The following is a 21,705-nucleotide window of genomic DNA, read 5'->3' on the forward strand; positions in this document are numbered from 1 at the left end:
CTTTTCCTACTTTCCTGCTCTTTCCATATAAACGTAGCTCCCACTTACACCTAAGTTAGTCACCCCTGTAATGATCAAGTGGAAACATAAAATCTTAGCGCATTTGAACAATAAGCAGCTTCAACTACATTTCACTGTGCTGTGAACTCAGTCCATATGCTTCTCAAAATGCTCTCCCCATCATCATGCAATCAGAATATAGTCCAAACATTTAGTACTGGTCTCAATTGCTAATAAAACTTCTGATGCATTTAACTGCCTGTACTTACCTGCTCAAAAAGATTCAACATCAGTAAAGGGTAAAAAGTTTGAAAATATTCTTCATATGAGCGAAACTTTTCAGGCACCTCGCGTGGTGGAATTTCACAGAGAGAATCAGGTACTCCAAATTGACTTAATGAGTCAAACATCTGATAATCCCACTTAAGGACTGCATTGATAAGATAAGATTGGTCACGGTTTCGATGTTCTGTCAGATCCAAGTTGACGTTAGGTGAAGCCTGCCTGGATTTCCAAGGTGGCAGAGGTGCATTCGTCGGCAATGCTGTAGCTGACATTTGAAAACTCGGCTGTGCTCTGAAATTCATATCTTTATTTAGAGTTCGAAGAACATTAGGAGTTTCCACAGTCTTCATAATAGGAGTCGGTTTCGATGCAAGTGACACAAGGTTTGCTACTGAAGGTCTTTGAACTTGCTGAACTTTGGAAGTTGCTCCTCCTGGACGTTTTGGGACACACTGCATCTCTGTAGCAAGCTGAGCATTGCGTGAAGTAGAGTTGGAAGCAAACAGTTTGGTAGTTGCAGGTTTTGGGCTTTTCCAAATAGATGGAGGTAATTCTGGCTTAGGAAAGATATCTTTGGGTTCATTTAGAGAATGTTGCTTACAAAATTTCTCTGAAGATACAATTATATCAGAGCATCCTGTGTATTGACATCTGGTCTCATTTGCACTTAAAGGTGCTCTTCTGGAATCCTCCTCTTCCGAGTTGCCATCATCTATATCCATGTCTATGGGATCCCTCTGCGTCAACATTAATTCATTATCATCCAAGCTTTCATCCGTACTAACATCCATATCTAAAGGATCATGCTGTGTTAAATTCAAGTCATCAACTGCATTAATACTCGACAGTTTTTGCTGAGTTGAGGCCACGTCTATTGTTTTACTATGCTTCTTTTCTAACAAAATAGGAGCCGCAACATAAATATTGTCGGTTTCCACTGAAGCGGATTTGGGCTTCTGACTCCTTTGTACAGAAGCAGAAATAAAGCTAGAATTTCCTTCAGTTGACACAGCTTTTTTTGGGAAAGTACTTTCATCATGAGTAGATGTACATTTCCTTTTCTTCTCATTATTGCTTAACTGAAGCTTAGACTGCCTTAGGTACTGGCGATCCTGAGAAACCAGTAATCGTTGATTTGTGCGTACTGTTAATTTCTGTGGTGAAATGAGCTTTGCCTTCTTATTGTGTTTATGCTCAATAGTCCCCTTTTTTTGACCATAAGTACGCAATTTGTTCAAGGTATCAAGGCTGCCCTGAGAAAGATCAAATGCTTTACGAACCTTCTTTTTGAGGCCAAGTTTTTCAACGGTTGAAGTAGGTTCAGGACGCTTTCGCACCTTCTTTGGAAGTGAGCTAGAATGGTGTTTCACTGAAGTTGAAGGAACTTCCATTTGTACATCCCTGGCAAGTGGTTTGCAAATATTAGTTAATGACACCAGGGATGCTTTTTCCTTTGAATTTTTACTTGTTTTATTTTTAAACCTAGTTTTCTGGTCTGGGCCATTGCACTGAGATTGTTTTTTAAGGGTGGACTTGTTTGAATCTTTACTAGAAGTGGCTTTGGATAATTGTTTTTCTCCTGCTCTAGCTTTTGATGAAACAAGATTATTTTTAAATCCATCTGCTCTATTTTTCACAGTTAGCTTGCTTCCTTGCTGATCATCTGGCAATTCTTTTGTAGATTTGGACATCCACTTGTATTTGTCAGATCTAATTAGAGATCTGAGACTATTTATACCACTAATTATGGTTTTACTGCAGATTTCTTTCTCATTTTGAAGGTTAGAGACAATATCATCAGTAAACCCAGAATGTTGAACATTGCTTTTGTCAATCGGTGTATCTTTAGCTGTAGAGCTGCTCAGAGAAGAAACTCTAAGCGATAATTGCTTTTCAGTGTCCAGGCTACTCCGTTTTCGTTTCTGCTCTCCCTTCAAACTGGCTTCTGCCTCCTCAGCAACCTTTTCAATTAATTCATCAGATACATAATCTGTATCATACCCCCATTCATTAAGCATACTGTTAATTTCTTCTTCTTCAGATTGCCTGTGAAACTCATCAACAAGCTGAGCCTTTTTTTTGTTATGTGGCTGTGGCTGAGAATCTTCCCAAACAGAATATACCTGTTCTTCACTTTCAAATTCAAAGAACTGGGAATCATTCTCGAAGACAGGGGGGGACTTGTTACACACTGACTTTTCTTGCAAACGTGACTGATTTTCCTCAATTACGCCAAAGACACACTGAATAGAGGTGGCATTGTCTTTTTTCTCTGCTTCTGAGGGAGAAACAATTAATGAGCTGGTAAATTCTTTTGATGTTTCTGAATCAGAGATAGTTATCAATTCTGCATTATTGTCTTCAGTGGGCTTATTCATTGTTAAGTCAGATTCAAAATTTTCTTTATTCTGAATGGAATTGCACAACTGTCCCTGACAAAAAGCTTTTACTTTCCTATCAACCTTGTTCAGTGATTGGATTGTGTGTAACTCTGTGGGAAGCTCACTGGATAAATTAGTACTTATGGTAGAGACAGCTAGTGAGGGCTTAAAGTCTTCATCCTCCTTGGAATCATTTCTATTCACCTTGGAAGTTGAAGAAATTCTTCTCTTAAGTTTAAGCTTTAATAAACCGAATGGAATATCATCATCACTATCACTGCTATTGCTATGACAATCGTGAAGTGGGTTTGACAGACCAGAAGATTTGGATGCACTGCTAGATTCCGGCAGAGGAGATAACAATAAATCATCAGAACTTTGTGACTTGGCTCTTTTGTCAGAAATTGGAGACAATTGTGCTGTACGCACTTGAGAGGAGAGCAAACTTTCAGTAGTCTCGTCATCTGTGATTTGATTTTTGCTGACATTAGGAACGTGACTTGAGTTTCTATTATTCATCTTATCTGATTGCCTATTGTCAGCTCCTGCATCAGCTATTTTCTCAAATGTCCTTTCTTTACTCGAAGAATTATTAATTTCTTTCATCTTGAGATTGATTGCTTGCATCTTTACCTTCAGATTGAAGAGTTTGCTTGGATCAATCTTAAACTTACTTGGTCCAGCACTGACTGATTCCAGTGTTTGAGGCAAATCACAATCAGTTTCTGCATGATCAGAAGTTGAAGGGACATGAGAAATAACATGCTGATCTTTTTCAGAAGAGACAGCTTCAGGTTCTGTGGAATTCTTGTTCATAGATTCCTGAAACTCCAGTAGCATAGACCGTTTCCATTTTTCTTTACGTGGAACACTATGAGTGATTTCAAGAGGTTCAGCCTGCAAATTATTTTTATCCAGGGAACTTGCGCTAAAATCCACATTGGAAGTGGATGTGGGTGCAAGTCCACCAGCTTGTTCTCGAATCTGTCTTTGTCTACTCTGTGGGAAATCCACTGTCACATCGTCCAAAGAATGGGAACGAAGGGGAGGAGAGGTTTCCATTTTGGTCACGTGTGTAGGTAATTCTTCTTCATGAGTATTAGAAGAATCAGTATTGATCTTATTAAGGAAAGTAATGTCATCATACAAGGTGAATTCAGTCTTAAATGGGAGAACTGCTTCTTCAGATGATTCTTTAGGTTTGTTTTCTAGAGACTTGTGATCAGCCATTTCTTCTTGATTTGGAATAGCTTTGGGAATAGCTGAACCTTTGCAGTCTAATTTTAACATTGAAGGAGATGGTGGACCAGGACCACTATTGTAACATGCAGGCATTTTCCCCCACTCCTTTGGGTCTTTTTCACATTTAATCAGTGGGCCCTTCAGTCCACTTCCTCTTCCAACCGTGTCTATTTGTTTCATTTCAGCGGTTTTACTTTTTGAATTTTTAATAAATTGTGTCAAACAGGACTGTAATTCCTGTTGCTCCTTTGGACTTAGCTGCCAGCCTAGAATAAAGCTGCTTCGCAATTGTCGATTTAGTTTGTCAAGAAATTGCTGGAACATATTTCTTTGCTGTGACTGACATCCCTCTTTCAGAAAACTACGAATTAGTTGAACACATGCTTGTTGGACTGAGCTAGTGATACAGGAACATGCCGCAGAAGACATCGCTGCAAACGTGGTTGATGTGACCTTGACATTACTCGTTCCTGCAGCTTTCTCACTGTTTTGGTTAAACACTCTGGCAGGAAGCATGGCACATTTCACCAGTGCTTCCACCCACTTCTGCGAGCTGTACCATAGCAAATGAAGATTGTTTTTATTTCTGTGGAGTTCTACAACAGATACCAAGATGAGGATGAAAAATTCAGTCACTTTGTCACAAAATGCCACCTTCCGATTCAAAACATCCTTTATTTCTGAGTAAATATGGTGAATAACTTCTCCTATGTAGGCTATGCCAAGATCCTTTAGGTCCATGACAGAGTTAACAAATGGGATGAACCACAGAAAGGTACTGTTGTGTACACGCATATCTTGCCCAACATCACACTGTAGCACATTCACCAGAGTTTGCATTTCATCATACATGTTCGGGTAGTAATCTGGGCAGATAGCATTCTTCCAACCAGGATCCTGTACGGACCAACAATAAAACAAAGTTACTTTCCATTTAGTTGTATAATAGTTATAAATGGATGTAAGTTTGTTCACTGAGCTGGATGGTTTGTTTTCAGATGTTTCGATGCCATACTAGGTAACATCATCAGTGAGCCTCCAGTGAAGCACTGGTGTTATGTCTCACTTTTTATTTAGGTCTTGGTTTCTTAGGGTTGGTGAAATCATTTCTGTTTGTTTCCACATAAATAGAAAGCGGGATATAACACCAGCGCTTCAACAGAGGCTCATTGCTGATGTTTCTTCGTATGGTGATGAAATGTCTGAAAATGAACCTTCCAGGTCAGCAAGCAAACTTCCATCCAGAACCTCAACCTGAGCTACAAATCTTCTCAAAAATCACAAAGTTATAAATTTATAATTGCTACACCGAAGAATATGGATGAGTAGGCCCTTTGAGTGTTCTGTTTTTATGTAAAATATCTTCAACACTACTCCACCTTCCTGTATTATGTATATCCATTAATTCCTTCAATATCCAAAAAACTACCACCAGTCTCTGTCTTGAACACAATGACTTGAGTATTCTTAGGCTTCCTGTATGGGGTATTTCAAAGATTTGTGATCATTTCCAGAACAATATTTCAAGTTTGAACATTGCTTCTCACAATCTGAAAAGTATACTTCAATTTTAATAGAGCAACTGCAGAGCAATCTAAAATGTTCTTATTTATTGCATCAATTATCCTTCTAGATTTCAAGTGGAAATGTCTGTTTAGTGCATATTTTGGCTAAGTTACACAATACTGCTGTTTCAGTTTTGCCACACAATTCCTCATGACCGAGAAGTGAAAGGCGGTTTCCACAGGGTAAACAAGGAAAATCGAAATGAGTTATGCCTCTCTGAATTTTGACACAATTTCCACAGGTGGGTTGAAAACAGCACTGACTGAGGACTGAAATTTACAATATCCAAAGACAGAAAACAAAGAAAAATTACAAAAACAAATTGCTAGTTAACTCTTCATCAGAATTCTGAGTCACTGGACTTAAAATGTTAACTCTGTTTTCTCTCCACTGACAGACCTGCTGAGTTTCTCCAACAACTTATGTTTTTGTTTCCTATTTCCATTATCTTGTTTTATTAAAGAAAAATAGCATTTCTACATAGTGAAGAGAGTAGTACTCTTCATCACAATTCTCAGAGTCTTACAGATAAACACAATAGTCAAAATTTCAAATAAACTGAAGGCATGGGGAGCCAGAAAAATAGCACCGGGACAGTTTTCCTATTGCCTTTGGGCAAACAGGGATATGCAGATCAACTGTATGCTGTTCAAAGGTGGCTAGTAAACCTACGCACATAAGACAGCAATTAGGGACCACTAGCGTGCTCACCAGCATTCTGCCAGCAGTATAGCCCCAAGCTGTTAGCTAAATAGAAGTGCTGGTTCAGGATACCATCAAAGCTGGAGGCTTCAACGACCAAACAAAAAAAGAAAGGAATTAGAACATAGAACATTACAGCGCAGTACAGGCCTTTCGGCCCTCGATGTTGCGCCAACCTGTGAAATCAATCTGATGCCCATCTAACCTAAACTATTCCATTGTCATCCATATATTTATCCCATGACCATTTAAATGCCTGTAAAGTTGGCGAGCTTACTACTGTTGCAGGCAGGACATTACTCAGAGAGTAGCAAGGGTGTGTAAAGAGCCCACCTCTAACACCTGTCCTATACCTATCACCTCTCAATTTAAAACTATGTCCCCTCGTGCTAGACATCACCATCCGAGGAGTAGCTGGCAGTAAAGGCTGCACTGCAGACCAAAATGAGCACCAAAGGACTTTTCCTCTGAAAGGACGGGCCTGTCTGTTGACCCATTTGAAAAAGAAACAGTATTTCCACTCAAGGGCCTCTACCTTCATCAGTTGTTGACAACTCCTCTCTCTCTCTCTGGGGTGACTGATGCTCTCAATTGCCAGCCCGCTTTCCACAGCGCTCATTTTAAAGACAGGACTGTCCCCAATGTGCCCCAAGTGTAAAACAGATGTTGGTACTCTGACTCATTTCTTTTGGTCATGCCACTAGCTTCGTAGGTATTGGGGTGCTATAGTGAGTGTTTTGGAAAGGGTCTTGAGAATTGAGGTTAAATTGGATTCGGTGCCCCCACTCTTGGGCTTGCTGAACCTCCCTTCTTTAGATGCGCATGGGAAGAAACTGCATAATATTCTTTCACTTTGTGTGAGGAAGAACATTCTAACGAGCTGGGCAGTGGAGAATCCCCTGGGACTCTTGGGATGGCGTAGATTAGTTATGGAGCACATCCCCCAGACTTCCTTAGGAGTATGGTGCACTAGAAAACGGAATGGTTTGATAGTACAGAAAGGGCTGCCACGTTCTATATAGACACAGACTTATCGGCTATATTGGTTAGAGTCTTTGTGTAGTCATGAGGGCTATGTCTGGCAGCCCCTGGGAGGAAGAATTCCAAACAAATAGGGTTTTGTCTGCTGATGTTCCCCGTAGTGGGGAGCTTTGGTGGGATTGCATGAAGTGCGGTAACTGAATGTAATTTAATTTGCCTTGGTTCAACTCTGTTTAATTTAATTTTTTTTTAAATTATTTACTGAATTGTAGTTTGTGTAGTTTCTTTTCTCCCTCCTCAGTGATGTGTGCAGTAGGGTAGTAGTTTGTTTACTGTTATTGTTGTTGTATTATAAGATTGTTAGACTGTTTTGTAGTGATTTTATAATTTTGTAAAAAATTTTAAATACTTTTCTCAATAAAAATATTTACAACAAAAAAAAATTGCCAGCCCTCTGACTGAACAGTAACATTAGGAGCTAACACCCGCAACTCCAACAACTGCCTTAATTGGAGAGTAAGCGTGGAGTCAACCATTTAGAAGATGCCTCCTAAAAAACAAACAGTTTTGGCAATCTGGGCGACCAAAAAGTGAGAGCAAAGAATCTCTATTTGGTCCCAATGTTCAGAGTTCCCAAAGCTCACAGGGGAAATCCTGTCTGATGTGGGTGATTTTTGTTTACAGGTCAGTGGGTTACCTTGCTTTCCCTTTTCGAGTTGTAGTCATAGACAATCTGGCTGCATGAAACCATGTTGTCATCATCAGTATCGTACTTTACCTTTGTGTTGTTTCTAAAAAAAAAAATTAGCACAAATTAGTTAAGATGTTAAACTAGACAAGCTGTTTTTGGGTGAGAGATCAGAGGTTACTTATATTTAGTAACAAAATTTCAGAAAAACACCTAAATATAAATTTTTAACCATTATGTAATGCAACCTAAAGAAGTCTTCAAGCCAGTGAGAGAAAATATACATCCAATCAATGTAGATTACATTCAAACAAATTCCATACAATTAAAGTCAATTTACTTGCATTTGTCACCAAGCTAGTAATTGGAGAAAAGGTGCATTTTTTTTCCATCCATTTGTTCAGAAGACTTGGACAAGGCAAGATTTATTGTCCACTCAGTTATGCGAAAAAAATTGAGCTGCCTTCTTGAAACAATGCATTCGCATGCATTATTATCTAATCATGCATCATTTTTAGGCAGTTTGTTAGTTTTCTGGATAGTAGAAAGAAACAAGATGATGACAGCTCCCAACCTGAAAGTCTAAGTGAGATTTTTCTTCTTCTCTAATTTTCCTCCTGTGTACACCTCTGAGGCCCACGTATGACAGAAACGCCCAGGACTGGACATCAATGCTGGCACCAATTATTGCATGCAGAACCTTAGAGCGAATGCACACAGCTTAGAGGGAAGATTGTCTAGCAGTTCCTGCTTGTCCTTTACTTCTTCAGTCATCTATTATGGCAATATCTGTCTGTACATTTTGCCCATGGAGACTGGTATCAAATATCCTTCGGTCTCACATTATTCTGGTGCATCTCAGACTCACTTGCGATGCAATTCATCAATGCTATACTCATCACTTTGCAGCACATGGACACCTTTCACTGTTATACCACTACCAGGCAATTTGGCACACACTGGGTTAAGTGCCCATCTCATGCATTGGAGCAAGGTCCATCTCAGGGCTCTTAGTTTTCTCTCCTAGCACCTACTTGGATAACCAGTGCATCCCTGCCATGTACTTTTGAACAGTGCCATCTCGTTCTGAACTTACATTTGCATTGTCTGAACTTTTAGTGCACACACTAAGCCTAGCAACTTGCAATGCTGCTGACAGTAGTGATCAATCAAGGAGGTGGACCCACTGTTGTACAGCTAGGTCAATATCACACCTACAGCAATTGCCAGCTGCTTGCACAGAAAACACAAAGTGATTCAGTCAAACAGCCAAGTATTTATTCCTAAACAGATTCAATTCTCAGTCAAGGATGACTGTCATCATCCTAAGGGTCATGCCACAGTCAACCACTGGTCTGATTTTAATCCAGGAGCTTGGATATATATTGAGCCACTATGGGTGGTCACAGTACGTAATATTGCAGTTCAGAAAGTGGGTCACAATCATTCCTGACGGCCCAGTGCAACCAGACTGGTGGTTAGCAACCAGTTAATTGGGGATCTGCCAGTCAGGGGTCTGGTCACTCATCAGTTGCAGCTATCACTCCAAGTCAGTCAAGCAGGGTGGGCCACAGTCAGTGGAGTTTCTTCACTGCACGTCAAGGCAGGCAATTAAGTGCTACTACTGTGGACAGGTTGTGGAAGACAATCATGAAGATTGGATGTGCAGGTGGCAGTGTTGGACTGGGGTGGACAAGGTCAGATGTGACACGACACCAGGATATAGCCCAGCAGGTGTATTTGTAATCAAATGTTTTTGGAGCGCTGTCCCTTTGTCAGGAACCACCTCGGGGGAATGGTTCATTGGCTTGGATGGGAAAGGGAGATTGAAGGAGAAAGTTGGTAATGTGCAGCCTCACTAAGCTACAGGCCCAGGGCTCAGGAAGTGATCTTGGGAGGTGAATGTAGGTGTTGGGTGGGAAACATGTAGTAGCTCAGAATTGATGAGGTCAACAGGAATAGCAAGGATGAAAAGAATATGAAGATTTTTATTTCATTGAGGGGGGTGTTAAGCTAGAATAACAGGTTGAGCCCGAGTCTCATGCTGCAAAGCATGACCTGCGTTGCCTTCTATTTCATTCAAATTGTAAAAGTATAACGCAAATGAAAATGGCTGCCACTTCATGGCAGTCAAAGCATGGGGTGCTGGAAAAGCACAGCTGGTCAGGCAGTATCTGAGGAGCAGGAGAATCGACGTTTCAAGCATTAGCTCTTCATCAGGGACGGAGAGACCCCTTCCTGATGAAGAGCTTATGCTTGAAACATCAGTTCTCCTGCTCCTCAGATGCTGCCTGACCAGTGTGCTTTTCCAGTACCACACTCTTCGACACTGATCTCCAGCATCTGCAGTCCTCACTTCTTCCCACTTCACTGGCAGTGGACAGACTTGATTTTCTTTTCTGTCCAAGGACACAGGCTCTACTTTTGGGCAATGTGAGGCCATTCAAGGGACAATCACACTTACACAGTACAGTTTTAAGATATTGGACATCATAAACTTCTGCATGTGAAATAGATGCAGTGATCTATTATGTTAAAGACAAATCTTGGCCATAAGCAATCTCCAGCATGTCACTGGTCATTATAAATAGATCATATTCATCTCTGTGAAGCAGAAGTAATCATGGGTGACCTCAGAAGTGTCACCTGTGGGCCACAATTCATAATGTCAATCCACGATTTCATCGGCTGCATTAGGGCACAAAGCTGATTTCCTGCTACCGTGAACTATAAACATTTGACAACATTTTATCTGCAATGCTGCTTTTCTTGGCTGATAGGGGAATAGATTTGAAGGGGCAAAAGATTTCAGTAATCCTTCACGCATTCTATGGTCCTCCTTATCAGAGTCCTCCATGTCCTACTTTACAAGTTAATGCTAATTTGTTATTTGTGCGCTTATGAATGCTAACTGCTTATATTGCTCAGGTCCTGCTCGGTTTCTGATATTCCCCACATTAGTTCAATGGACTCAGCCACAGCATAGGGTTACCAACACGGTGGAGCAACAAAGGCAGAGAAAAATTGAGCAAGAACAAATGTGCTAGTCAGACAGACAGGACCAGCAGCTGCTGTGGAGCCTCCACTCGAACAAATTGCAGTTGAAGGTACCTGAGGATGTCCTAGGACACCACCTCAGAACTGTGTCATTAGCTGGAAGACTTATGTACTGAACGAGTTGGGGGGGGGGGGGGGGGGAGGAGGAATGTCATCCTATCCCAGTAGCCAAAAGAATGGCAGCAACACTAAATATTTTTGCAACTGGCTGATTTCAAGGAGCAATGGGGGAACTTTTTTGGGATCTCTCAAGTCTTGACCCAATGTTTCAAGGCTGTTATCATTGCAATTTGTGCCAAATCACAGCAATTCAACTCACTGTTCCAAAGTTGGTGTTACAACCAGTGCAGTAGGCTGGTCAACATAGCTGGCTTCCCCCATGTGTGCTAACAATCACTCACGAACGAGCATGATTGTCTATCTCGGAAATACCGTGACACTCACCATAGACTCTATGGGGTCTTGCGTGGCTGAGTCCAATCCTATAGCCACATCTTCATCAACATATTTGACAGGTATTTGTGGGAGGTGGAATTGAACCTTGGCTTGGAGATCATTGGCATTCCTTTCTCCGGTTCCTTTGCTGGTGGGTGTTCTCAAAGAATTATGCCCCTTTTTACAGGAGCTTCCTTCAAGTGGGTTTCTTCTGAATGGGAGTCTCCCACACTGATATTCATTTGCATTCAGGGAAACTCTGAAACACTTCTTTTGTCCTCCTCTTTAGAGTGCCTTCCCTGTGTTAAAGATTTACTTTAGCAGTCAAAACTCAAGTTTCCATGCATATTGCCAGCAGAGTTGGTTCCAGATAATCATAGCACCAGCAGAGGCCATCAGCTGCTTTAAGAATGACATCAGTTTGCCTGTCCTCCCAGCTGAGGGCACAAAATCCAACACAAACAACATTGATAGTATTTCAAGGGCCTTAGGGTGGTGTCTATACACAGCCCAAGTTTTGAAGCCATATAGAAAGTGGGAAGGATGACTGTCTTACAAATAAGAACCTTGGTATCAGCACGGACATCATGGTCAAAGCTTCCAAATGTGCATTCATAGATCGATTGTCCATATCCATGTGAGCCTTAGCTGAGAGATGGCTTCCCAAGTAGGGGAATGGCCCATCTTTGGGAAGATTTCTTCATTAATCATAATTGAAGGACAGACTGAAACTAGCTCTGGAATGTAAAGGATTCCCGTCTTCTTGAGATTGAGCCTAAGACAAATTCATCAATATACTTCCGTGAAGGCATTAAGTGAGGCTTGAAATTGCTCCGAGAGGACTGATGACATTGTCATCTGCCTACTGAAGCTCCACAAGCAAGATTGTTGGTAGTTTTCCTCTCGGGTTTCAACTGGTTGAAAAAGTTTCTACCCATCTCACAGACCATGTCTGCACCACCGAGAAATTTGTTCTTTTCATGGATATGAAAAAGATGGAGGAAGAGTGGGGGTGATGATACATTCTGCTTGGATCAGCAAGGATCAGTGTCAACATCTTGCTGTGGAGGATAGTCTTTAACAGGGTCTTCGGTCACACTTCCTAAAAGACTGAGCCAACAGCTTCAGTCAGATCGATGAAGGTCATGTAGAGTGTTGGCATTGTCCCTAGCATTTCAGTTGGAGTTGCCGAGCTGTGAAAATCATATCCATAGTTCCACAGTTTGTTCAGAAGGCATACTGCCTTTCAGGAAGAATTCCCTCAGAGTCTGGGAGAAAGCACGTAGTGAAGATTCAGCTGATGATCTTCCCAGTGATAGAGACTGTATCCCAGGTAGGGTGCTATTTAAATTACATTGCGTTGAGGGTGCCATGTCATAAAGCAGCTGACTTCATCCTAGAAAAGGTCGTCATTCAATAAATGCACAAATCACCTGGGATCATCAGTATCGCATCTTAGTGATCAGCACCAAATCTCTTGGGAACTTCATAATAATCAAGTTCCTGCTCTACTTTAAGGGCCAGGAATCTTGCTGGGAGATGGCCTCCAGGGGTGGACTGGAGGACATATCTTAATGAAGAAAGGTTGAGGGAGCTAGGGCTTATCTCATTGGAGCAAAGAAGAGTGATCAGCAACATGATAGAGATGTACAAGATGATGAGAGGCATAGATAGAGTGGATAGCCAGAGATTTTTTCCCAGGGCAGAACTGGCTATCACAAGAAGACATAATTTTTAAGGTGATTGGAGGAAGGTTCGGAGGAATGTCAGAGGTAGGTTCTTCACACAAAGAGTGATGGGTGCATGGAATGCACTGCCAGTGGTGGTAGTAGAGTCAGATACACTAAGGACTGTTTTAAAAAATTCTCAAGGTCAGGTTCGTAGGAGAGTAGTCTGACACAGAACAAACGACCAAGAGGCGAGTCTGCTAGAATATGAGCATTTTATTCCCCGCAGCGTCGCCACAACCAGGTCTCATACTTACAACGGGTCTGGCTTTTACTCACTCTACATGTTACCGGAACTGGGAGCCGTCAGTTCTCGTAGAGCGGTTGCCAACAACCCACGCTCGGCGGTTAAACGTAACCCCGGAGCAGACTCCCGGGTCTGGCTTATACTCACTCTACATGTTACCGGAACTGGGAGCCGTCAGTTCTCGTAGAGCGGTTGCCAACAACCCACGCTCGGCGGTTAAACGTAACCCCGGAGCAGACTCGCCGAACTGGAGACTTTTCCAGCTGATATACTCTTTTCCAGATATAAACATTCATGTGAACAGCAGAGCAAGGCTAAAAAACACATTCCATTCTGGTTACATACAGATAAGAAGATTCACACGGGGAGGTGTGTAATAAGATTCACACGGGACTAAGCAACACCTCCATTCCGGTTAGATTCACACATGTATTGGGACATAATTTTTAACCGTTTCACCACAAGGACCTTTAAGCGACTCTTGAATAAGCACAAGGATGATAGTAAAATGAATGGTATGTAGATTAGTTTGATCTTAAGAGTAGGATGCAAGGTCTGCACACATCGAGGGCGAAAGGGCCTATACTGTTCTATGACCATGCTACAACCATAACTGTTGACGCATACAATCCCAACTGAGGCAGAGCGTAAATACAATGCATCCCATTGTACAATTCCAGGGGTACTGTGGAGCAGACATTACTTCCTGAAGATGTGCTTCCACTGCTTGAATCGAACTGTGACAGCCATGCAGTACAGTCCAGACAATGTGCCACATAACCCTTGCATTTTAGTCTCTGTACAACTGGAGTAGGCAAAGAGATGCCATGATGGACACTGAAGAGTTAAGAGAGCAGCAACAATTTTCCGAGGAGGAAGATGAGGACATCAAGTAGAAGAAACATTATCCTCAGCACACGAATAGAAATACAGCATCATGCACAACATGCTAGGCTGAACTTAACACCTGGTTTCAATAATGGAAGTTGGGCAAGGTCATGATTCATTGACTGTAAATTTGTCATTGTTTGAAAGGTAGGCAGCCTCTGCTTACTTCTAAAAGCAAATGCAGCTTTATTGTTTTTCACGATTGGTCTTGTTATTCAATGAAAATTAATGTGATCAACTCATTGAAGACTTTGTGATGTACCCAAATTCAACACAGATAAGATGTTATGCTATGCTGTGCAATTTGGACAAGAACAGCACTCCTTAAACAGGGTTCTAACATGGTACAGCTCTTAAGGGACAGTCGCTGTAGCTTCATTCTTGTCGTTGCAGTTACTATTACAGTCGATCAGACAGGTGATGTAAAGAGGCAACACATTTACAATTGTAAGATTCTAATCCCCATAAAGTGACACTTATATGGCCTCAGGTTTTCTTTTTCATTACCATGCCATTCTGTACACCAAGCTGGGTTATTCCTGGCTGGCAACATTTGACCTGATGCACATATAAGTTTTAAATATGGCTTTAGTGCCACAAATTCTATAACGTCCCAGGAGCATGAGTAGATCTGTTGCTAGTGAGCACACGATAGTGCACATGCCACTGGAACACGGTGCAAACATAATGGAGTGCGCAGCAGAGAACTGCAAGTGATAACGTGCTCAAGCTCACACAGAGAAACTCTCCATGAAATGCTCAAAATTCATACTTGGCCAATTTTTGGAAAAATTTAGTCCAGTATCTCAACCTATTTTATATTCACCATGACTAAATTGGCACCACAGTAAGTCCAAGTGAAAGTATCGATATTACTCCAGGAAACAACATTATTAAATAGGTCTACGCCCCTCCTTCCTTCACTCTCCCTTCCCATCAGGATCCAACTTACCAACCTGGTATTACGAATTTTTTCTATCTCGTTGTTGTAACTCTGGCTACCAATAATAGCCTGGAATGCCTCTGTGGGGTCAATGAGTTGGCCCCAAACTTTTGATCCTAGTCGATCGAGAATTACCATGAAGCACTGCAGAGCTGGCCAAAATGGATCAGAAACATCATCTACAATACAAACCATTGCAGAGAAATCAGTGTATAATTCCAACACTCCAAACTTTGACACATTATAAGAAAGAGCTTATTAGTCATTTTTTCAGTGGCAATATACACAGAGACATAAGCAAATTCTCAGCGGTCAGTTATTTCAACAGATATGCAAATGACAGAAAATCTAGGCCATCCTTCCCAATTAATTTTGGCGAATCGGTTTGAAAAACCCTCAGTGACTTGGTCAAGAAATTAGACAAGTGCGAATAATTAAAAGCCTAGGACCTGGATAGTGAGCAAGGCTTATAATAGAAAATCTTTTTGACAATAGGTTTGCCAGGTCAAGTTTAGTTAAATTATTCATTTGTTATTCATTGCTGAGGAGAGAGGTACTGAAGTTATTTGTGCATTACAGTTTGAAATGAATAACTAAAATTTAAAAATGATGGGCCATAAAGCTCAAGTTATTATTTTAAGCAAGGGGTATTATATTAAGAAAAAATGAAAAATGTGCAAGCCTTTATTTTAAAAAAGTTTACTCGTGCCTCTGAAACATTCTCAGTACACACACCAAAATGTGCAGCGCTGGTACCAGTATTACAGTGACATTATTATGTCTGAATCACACATAGTTATTGTGCTTATTTGGGCACTATTTTTTTAAACTAGCAGAACGTATCACCAAAATGCACATGCACAAAGAGAATCTTCCAGGAGTAATTGAAAAAAGCAACAACCCTAAATCTGGTCTAAAAAAAGGTATTCAGCAACAGTCCTTTCAAGCATTTGTCTTTCCCCATCACTAACAGAAATGTTGCTAATGACTGGAAATGTCCATCAATGTCCACCAAGCTTCATCCTCAAATTGAAAATAATGCCAAGGCTTGAAATTGAAAAGCATTTATTTTAATGTTTTTTTGTAAGGAAGTTGTTTAGTTTCGTTTTTGTTTAGATTGGGTAATTTAGTCAAATGTCACAATGTGTATAAAAGATATTGTGCACACAGATAACCCAGAGGCACCATATTACTGGACAAATATAGAAACCAACATCAAAAGCTTATTTTATATTCACTTTGAACAAATTTGCATAATGTGAAGTCAAAGTGAAAGTGTCACCATTCTGACTACAAGAAACATTATTAAATAGATCTACTTCCTCATTCCTTCAAAGCAGGTCATTTGGTTCAGTAGTTTTTCCACTTGAAGTTACCCTTTCAAAAATATAACTAATATTGTTACCATAAAACATTGCAAATATGAAGTATTAAGTTTAGATGAATGATTTAAAAGTATAAAACCTTACACAAACTAAATCTGCCTCATTGCCCCAAAATACAATACAGATTAACTCAATTAGTATCTACATTTTTATGCCGGCATACTTGCAGTCATTAACGTTTTATTTAACATCACATTTACAGATATATTCAGCTATACCTGGTTTACTTTTCATCATGGTATTTAGAATTGACTTCACGAAGTCATTCTGTTTATCTTGGGCAAGTAGTAACGAGTCCATAGCTTGTTCATCCAAAACCATCAACAGCATGCAGATACCTATGTATGAAAGCACCCGAGTGTCAGCAATAAAATAGGTTCTAATATTTAACTTAATTAACTAACTCCATTCTTTTCCCAAAAAGACGACAAGCATAACTTTATTTGAAAATAAGGGTATTCTTGTTCCTTTCAATGCATACAAACAGAATGCTTTGTTTTGGTATGCTCATACAAAATGGCAATGCTAAGTCAGGTCAACATAGAGGATATAGCTCCCCTAAACATAAACCAATGGATCGGACGCTTCTGCAAAATAAGGAGTTTATTTCAATCAGGGGAATTAGGGAAGGTCAGTTTTCAATTAAGAGTTAGTTTGAATTGCAAATAAAAACATAGACAACAATCCTGAACAAGCACACTTGACAACCCTATTGGAAATACATTTTACATAGTTGGCAAGAGTTTAGGAACAACAGTCCTTGAATATGTTTGCAACAATATAGACGTGAGATGTGCGGAGATATCTCCACCCTAATGGAAGAGACTTTACTTTCTATTCCAACCTACACAAGTGCCACAGCGAATTGACATGTCGGTCTGTTTGGACAGAATATTGGCTTGCAAAATTGGAATATAACAATCTCAGACCATGCGCCAATGTGTTTAGATGTTAAAGTCAATGGTGGCAGAATAGACACATGGCACTGGCACATGGACCCATTCCTGTGAAGGGATAGCAAATTTGCTGAGTATGTTACAAGAGAGTTCAGGGCCTTCTGGGATATCAATTCAGGTACAGCAAGTAATCTGTCAGTACTTTGGGAGACCACTAAGGTATATTTATGAGGCCTGACCATTTCATATTCAATGACTAGAAAAAGGCAGAGGGGGGAGCAGCAACAGATGCTGGAGGTAGCTGAAGAAGCATATTATAATAGGCCTGCAGTGGTTAAGCTGCAGCGGGTCACGGCTCTCCGGGCTGCTCTTGACTCAGTGCACACAAATGGCAAAAAAAGTAGTCTCCTTTGCTAAACAAAGGTTGTTCGAATCTGGGGATAAGCCAGGTAGATATCTGACTTATCTGGCTAGAAAGAAAAGTGCTTCGCGATCCATTATATCCATCAGAGAGAAGGTTGGCACAGTTACCCGTGAGTTGAAGAAGATCAATGCTAGATTTCAGGAATACTTTGCATACTAATACTGGTCGAAGGGTGGCGAAGACGGTGCAGTGAAAATGCAATCCTTCCTCAAGAATCTGGACCTCGCTGGTATAAACACGGAACAGGGCTCCCTGTTAAATGCATCTATGATGATACAGGTACACAATCCTTTATCCAAAATCCTGAAATCCAAAAAGCTCCAAAATCTGAAGCATTTATCGTGAAGATTCTTTCTCCATTACAAGGTTGTTTGGTATGCAAACAATTAACCCAACTCCACACCCACTCGACTCACGTCACTCAGATGTGCCGTAGAGGCGTGTTCCAGCACTGGCAGGCATCAATTCTGTCTCAGGGCTCGTAGTAATCACAGGCGCACCTGTTGTTCCGTAAGATTTTTAAACATTTCACAGTTAAACTGTCATTTATTCCGAAATCTGAAAAATTCTGAATTCCAAAAACCATCCGGCCCAGAGGCTTTCGGATAAGGGATTGTGTACCTGTACAATATGCACAGGAAGCAATAAAGCATCTCCAGAGTGGCAAAGCACCGGGGCCAGATGGGTTCCCAAGTGAGTTTTCTAAGGAATTCATAAATGTGTTGGCAGAGCCATTTTTGGGGATGTACAGGCCTTCATATACTGAGGATTGTCTCCCGTCCTCTCTTAGAGAGGCTAATATCTCCCTCATTTTAAAGAAGGAGCAAGACCCCAAAGAATGTGCTTCATATAGACCAATTTTGTTGTTGTGTGGACTTTAAAATTCTGTCAAAGGTGCTGGCTCTGAGGTTGGAAAATGTATTGCTCAATATTATAAAAGATCAGACGGCTTTCATCAAGGGACATAGCTCTTCCAACAATATCAGGAGGGTACTGAACATAGTGCAAGTGTACCAACAAAGATTGATCCCTGGTTTGGTGATCTACCTAGGAAAAGGTGTTTGACCGGGTAGAATGGCTGTACTTGTTTGGGGTCCAAGAGCGCTTTGGGCTGGGGGGAGCCTTTGGTAGGTGAGTGGTGGTGTTGTACAATGATCCTAAGGTGGCAGTCATTACAAATGGTACTAAGTCAGATAACTTTAATATTGGGAGAGGAAGCCGACAGGGATGTCCTCTCTCACCACTGTTATTTATCTTGGTAATTGAGCCGTTTGCTGAGGTTATCAGGAAGGACCCCGAAATAGTGGCGCCAAGGGTGGGAATGGGGGAACATAAGATCACCCTATATGCTAATGATGCCCTTTGGTTTTTGGCCAAAGCAGAGAAATCCAAATCCGGATTGATACAAAAAGAATAAATTTATTTAGCAGCTTTTCAGGATACAGAATCCTTCCGTACTCGGAGATATCAAATAAACGCGCTGTTAGCATACGTGAGTGATCGGGAACAAGGGGACTCGGGGTCAATTTGGCTTGAGGTTGAAGCCTCGCAGTCGAAATGGCTCCCAGTTAATCTATTATTTATGGATAAGATGAAATCCGTGACCAAGCAGTGTAAGAGCCTAATCGTTTTGAATACAGTGAAAGTTTGGAGGATAATGAGGCAAGATGAGGGCAACTGACTTAAGACCTCGCCATTTACCCCATTAGCGGGAGCCCCAGGATTTAAACCTGGGGCAATGGACTCCAGCTTTAAGTCATAGGAGAATAAGGGAATCTCTTATTTGGGAGATTTATTTGAGGGGGAGATCTTGATGTCGTTTCGTCAACTAAGTCAGAAATATGGATTGCCTAATAAGGACCTTGTCCAATACTTTCAGATAAGGGACTATATACAGAGGAGGACCAGGCTCCTGGCTCAGCCTTACAAGTCAGACATGAAGAAAAGAGCGTTCTCTTTTTGGGTGCCTTTTGATTAGTACCTTGTATCAATTACAGAAAAGGTGTGCCTGAGGAGATAGGAGAGACTCTGTGATAATTGGAATCAGGAACCAGGAGAGGATATGTCATTGGAAACATGGGAAGATATATGGGAAAATGTAAAGAAAATTTCAATATGTAACATAGCGCAGGCCATGCAATTGAAGATTTTACATAGGACTCATATGGCACCAGAGACTCTAGCTAAGTTCAAGAGAGGAGCATCTCCACAATGTTCCAAATGCAAAGTAAGTATAGGCACTCTAACACACTGCTACTGGTCATGTTACAAGATTCAGAGCCACGGAGTGCCATAGTAAGGGAGCTGAAGGAAATCCTGGGAATTGAAGTCAAGGTGGATTTTCTCCTGGGGTTGCCAAACTTGTCCTCTTTGGGGAAGCACGGGAGGAGGTTGTATACCATTCTTATGCACTGTGAGAGGAAGAACATTCTAATGAATTGGGCGCTAGAAAAGTCCCCAGGTCTTCTGGGATGGCATAGGCTGGTGATGGAGCATCTCCCCCAAGACTACCTTACAAATATGGTGCACCACAAAACTGAGCAGATCTAAAAGACATGGCATCCCTTTCTAAATTATATAGATTCAGACTTATCGGCAATATTAACTAGGGCCATGGTATAGCTGTGGGAGTCGAATTGGACAGCCAATGGGGCCCTGGGAGGGAAAGCAGGGAAAATACTGGTACAATGACTGGTGCTCCCAGGGATGGGAGCTTCAGCGGACATGCGGCGAGTGAAACAGAATAAAGTAATGTGATGTAATTTAAGTTAATTTAACTTGAACTCAACTTAATTTAACTTTCATTTAATTTGATTGTAGTTTAGTTTAAGTTATGTTTCTTCTGGTAGAATAATGGGAAGGTTATTATTGGTAATATTGTGATATGACACTGTTGTACTACTTCTATTCTCTTGTTTTTTAATAGGTTTTGCAAAAGATTTGACAAGTTTTTAATAACAATAATGAAAAAAGGACTGAAATGTCCAGGAAATGGCAAAAAAAAGTGTTCATAAATCAATTGGTATTTAGAAAAGTGAGCATTTAGCTAATTCAAATATATAAGTTCCTTAGTGGTCTTGACAAGGTGAATATGGAAATGGGGTGTCCCTCTCCTGAAGAGAAACCCACACACTTTCAACCCAGAGTCATATGAACTTCAAGATATTAAAATGGGGTTGCATCAGAGAATTGTTGGAAAGTACTGTTTTAAACTGTCCCTCCAGTAGGGAATCAGTTTCCAAGAGGCAATTCAAAGTGATTCATAGGTTTGGAGGGTTCTGTTCCATTGCTCATTGTTTCTATCCCTGTATCTTTTAAAACCAAAACTGTTTTTCACCACAAGGATTTTTCATTGAGATTCTTCCTCCAGCACAAGCTAGGCAAAACTCCCTAGGTGCATTTCAATTGTCACAATCCAGATTCTTGCATGCGATCCTCAGTTCCAACTTCTATTCATGCATGATGTACCATGCCTCTACTGACCCCTCTCTCAGAACTGAGCAGATAAATATGTCGGTGAATTTCAGGAATATCATTAGGAAACCCTGTAATCTGATGTTGTAATGGTTTCCCAAGAATTCTCCTCCCATCAAAAGTTTGAGATTTGCATGGGTGCTGTTTTCAGGTAAAAATTCTGATGAGCTTTCTTTAGGCCTCAAACTTTTTTTGCCTTGGAATTAAATAAATAGTTTAAAATATAACTGCTTGTAACTTGACATACTTAATACTTTGCTGAACTTTTAAGACTTGTAAACATAGATGCCGCTGCTTTTGCCACCAAGTGTGAAAACATTACACCTCATTTCCAGCAAAACAAAACCCTAAATTCCCTTTAGTTTTTAACAGCTACACCCAGGT

At 40.8% G+C, this 21,705-nt stretch overlaps 1 protein-coding gene across 5 annotated transcripts in view; it reads right to left on the bottom strand.

Moving 5' to 3' along the window:
• Positions 1–21,705, bottom strand: part of setx (senataxin) — a 94,470-nt gene that overhangs the window by 35,245 nt on the left and 37,520 nt on the right. For 4 of the 5 annotated variants that reach the window (XR_015760702.1, XM_087998366.1, XM_043720338.2 and 1 more), the window contains exons 7-10: positions 16,746–16,865; positions 15,156–15,321; positions 7,855–7,948; positions 270–4,805 (exon numbers count right to left, since the gene is read on the bottom strand). Coding sequence is in view for 4 of the 5 variants with exons in the window: in XM_087998366.1 (XP_087854492.1) it covers positions 270–4,805; positions 7,855–7,948; positions 15,156–15,321; positions 16,746–16,865 (4,916 nt within the window). In the remaining variant the exon portion in view is untranslated. Of the gene's footprint in view, positions 1–269; positions 4,806–7,854; positions 7,949–15,151; positions 15,322–16,745; positions 16,866–21,705 lie in introns of those variants that run through there. The other variant, XM_043720340.2, reaches the window with a different exon arrangement.

Source organism: Chiloscyllium plagiosum, unplaced genomic scaffold (assembly GCF_037043375.1).
Source record: "Chiloscyllium plagiosum isolate Xiang-an unplaced genomic scaffold, Cpla_swu_hap1 HiC_scaffold_21, whole genome shotgun sequence".
In the NCBI taxonomy this organism is placed as follows: Eukaryota; Metazoa; Chordata; class Chondrichthyes; order Orectolobiformes; family Hemiscylliidae; genus Chiloscyllium; species Chiloscyllium plagiosum.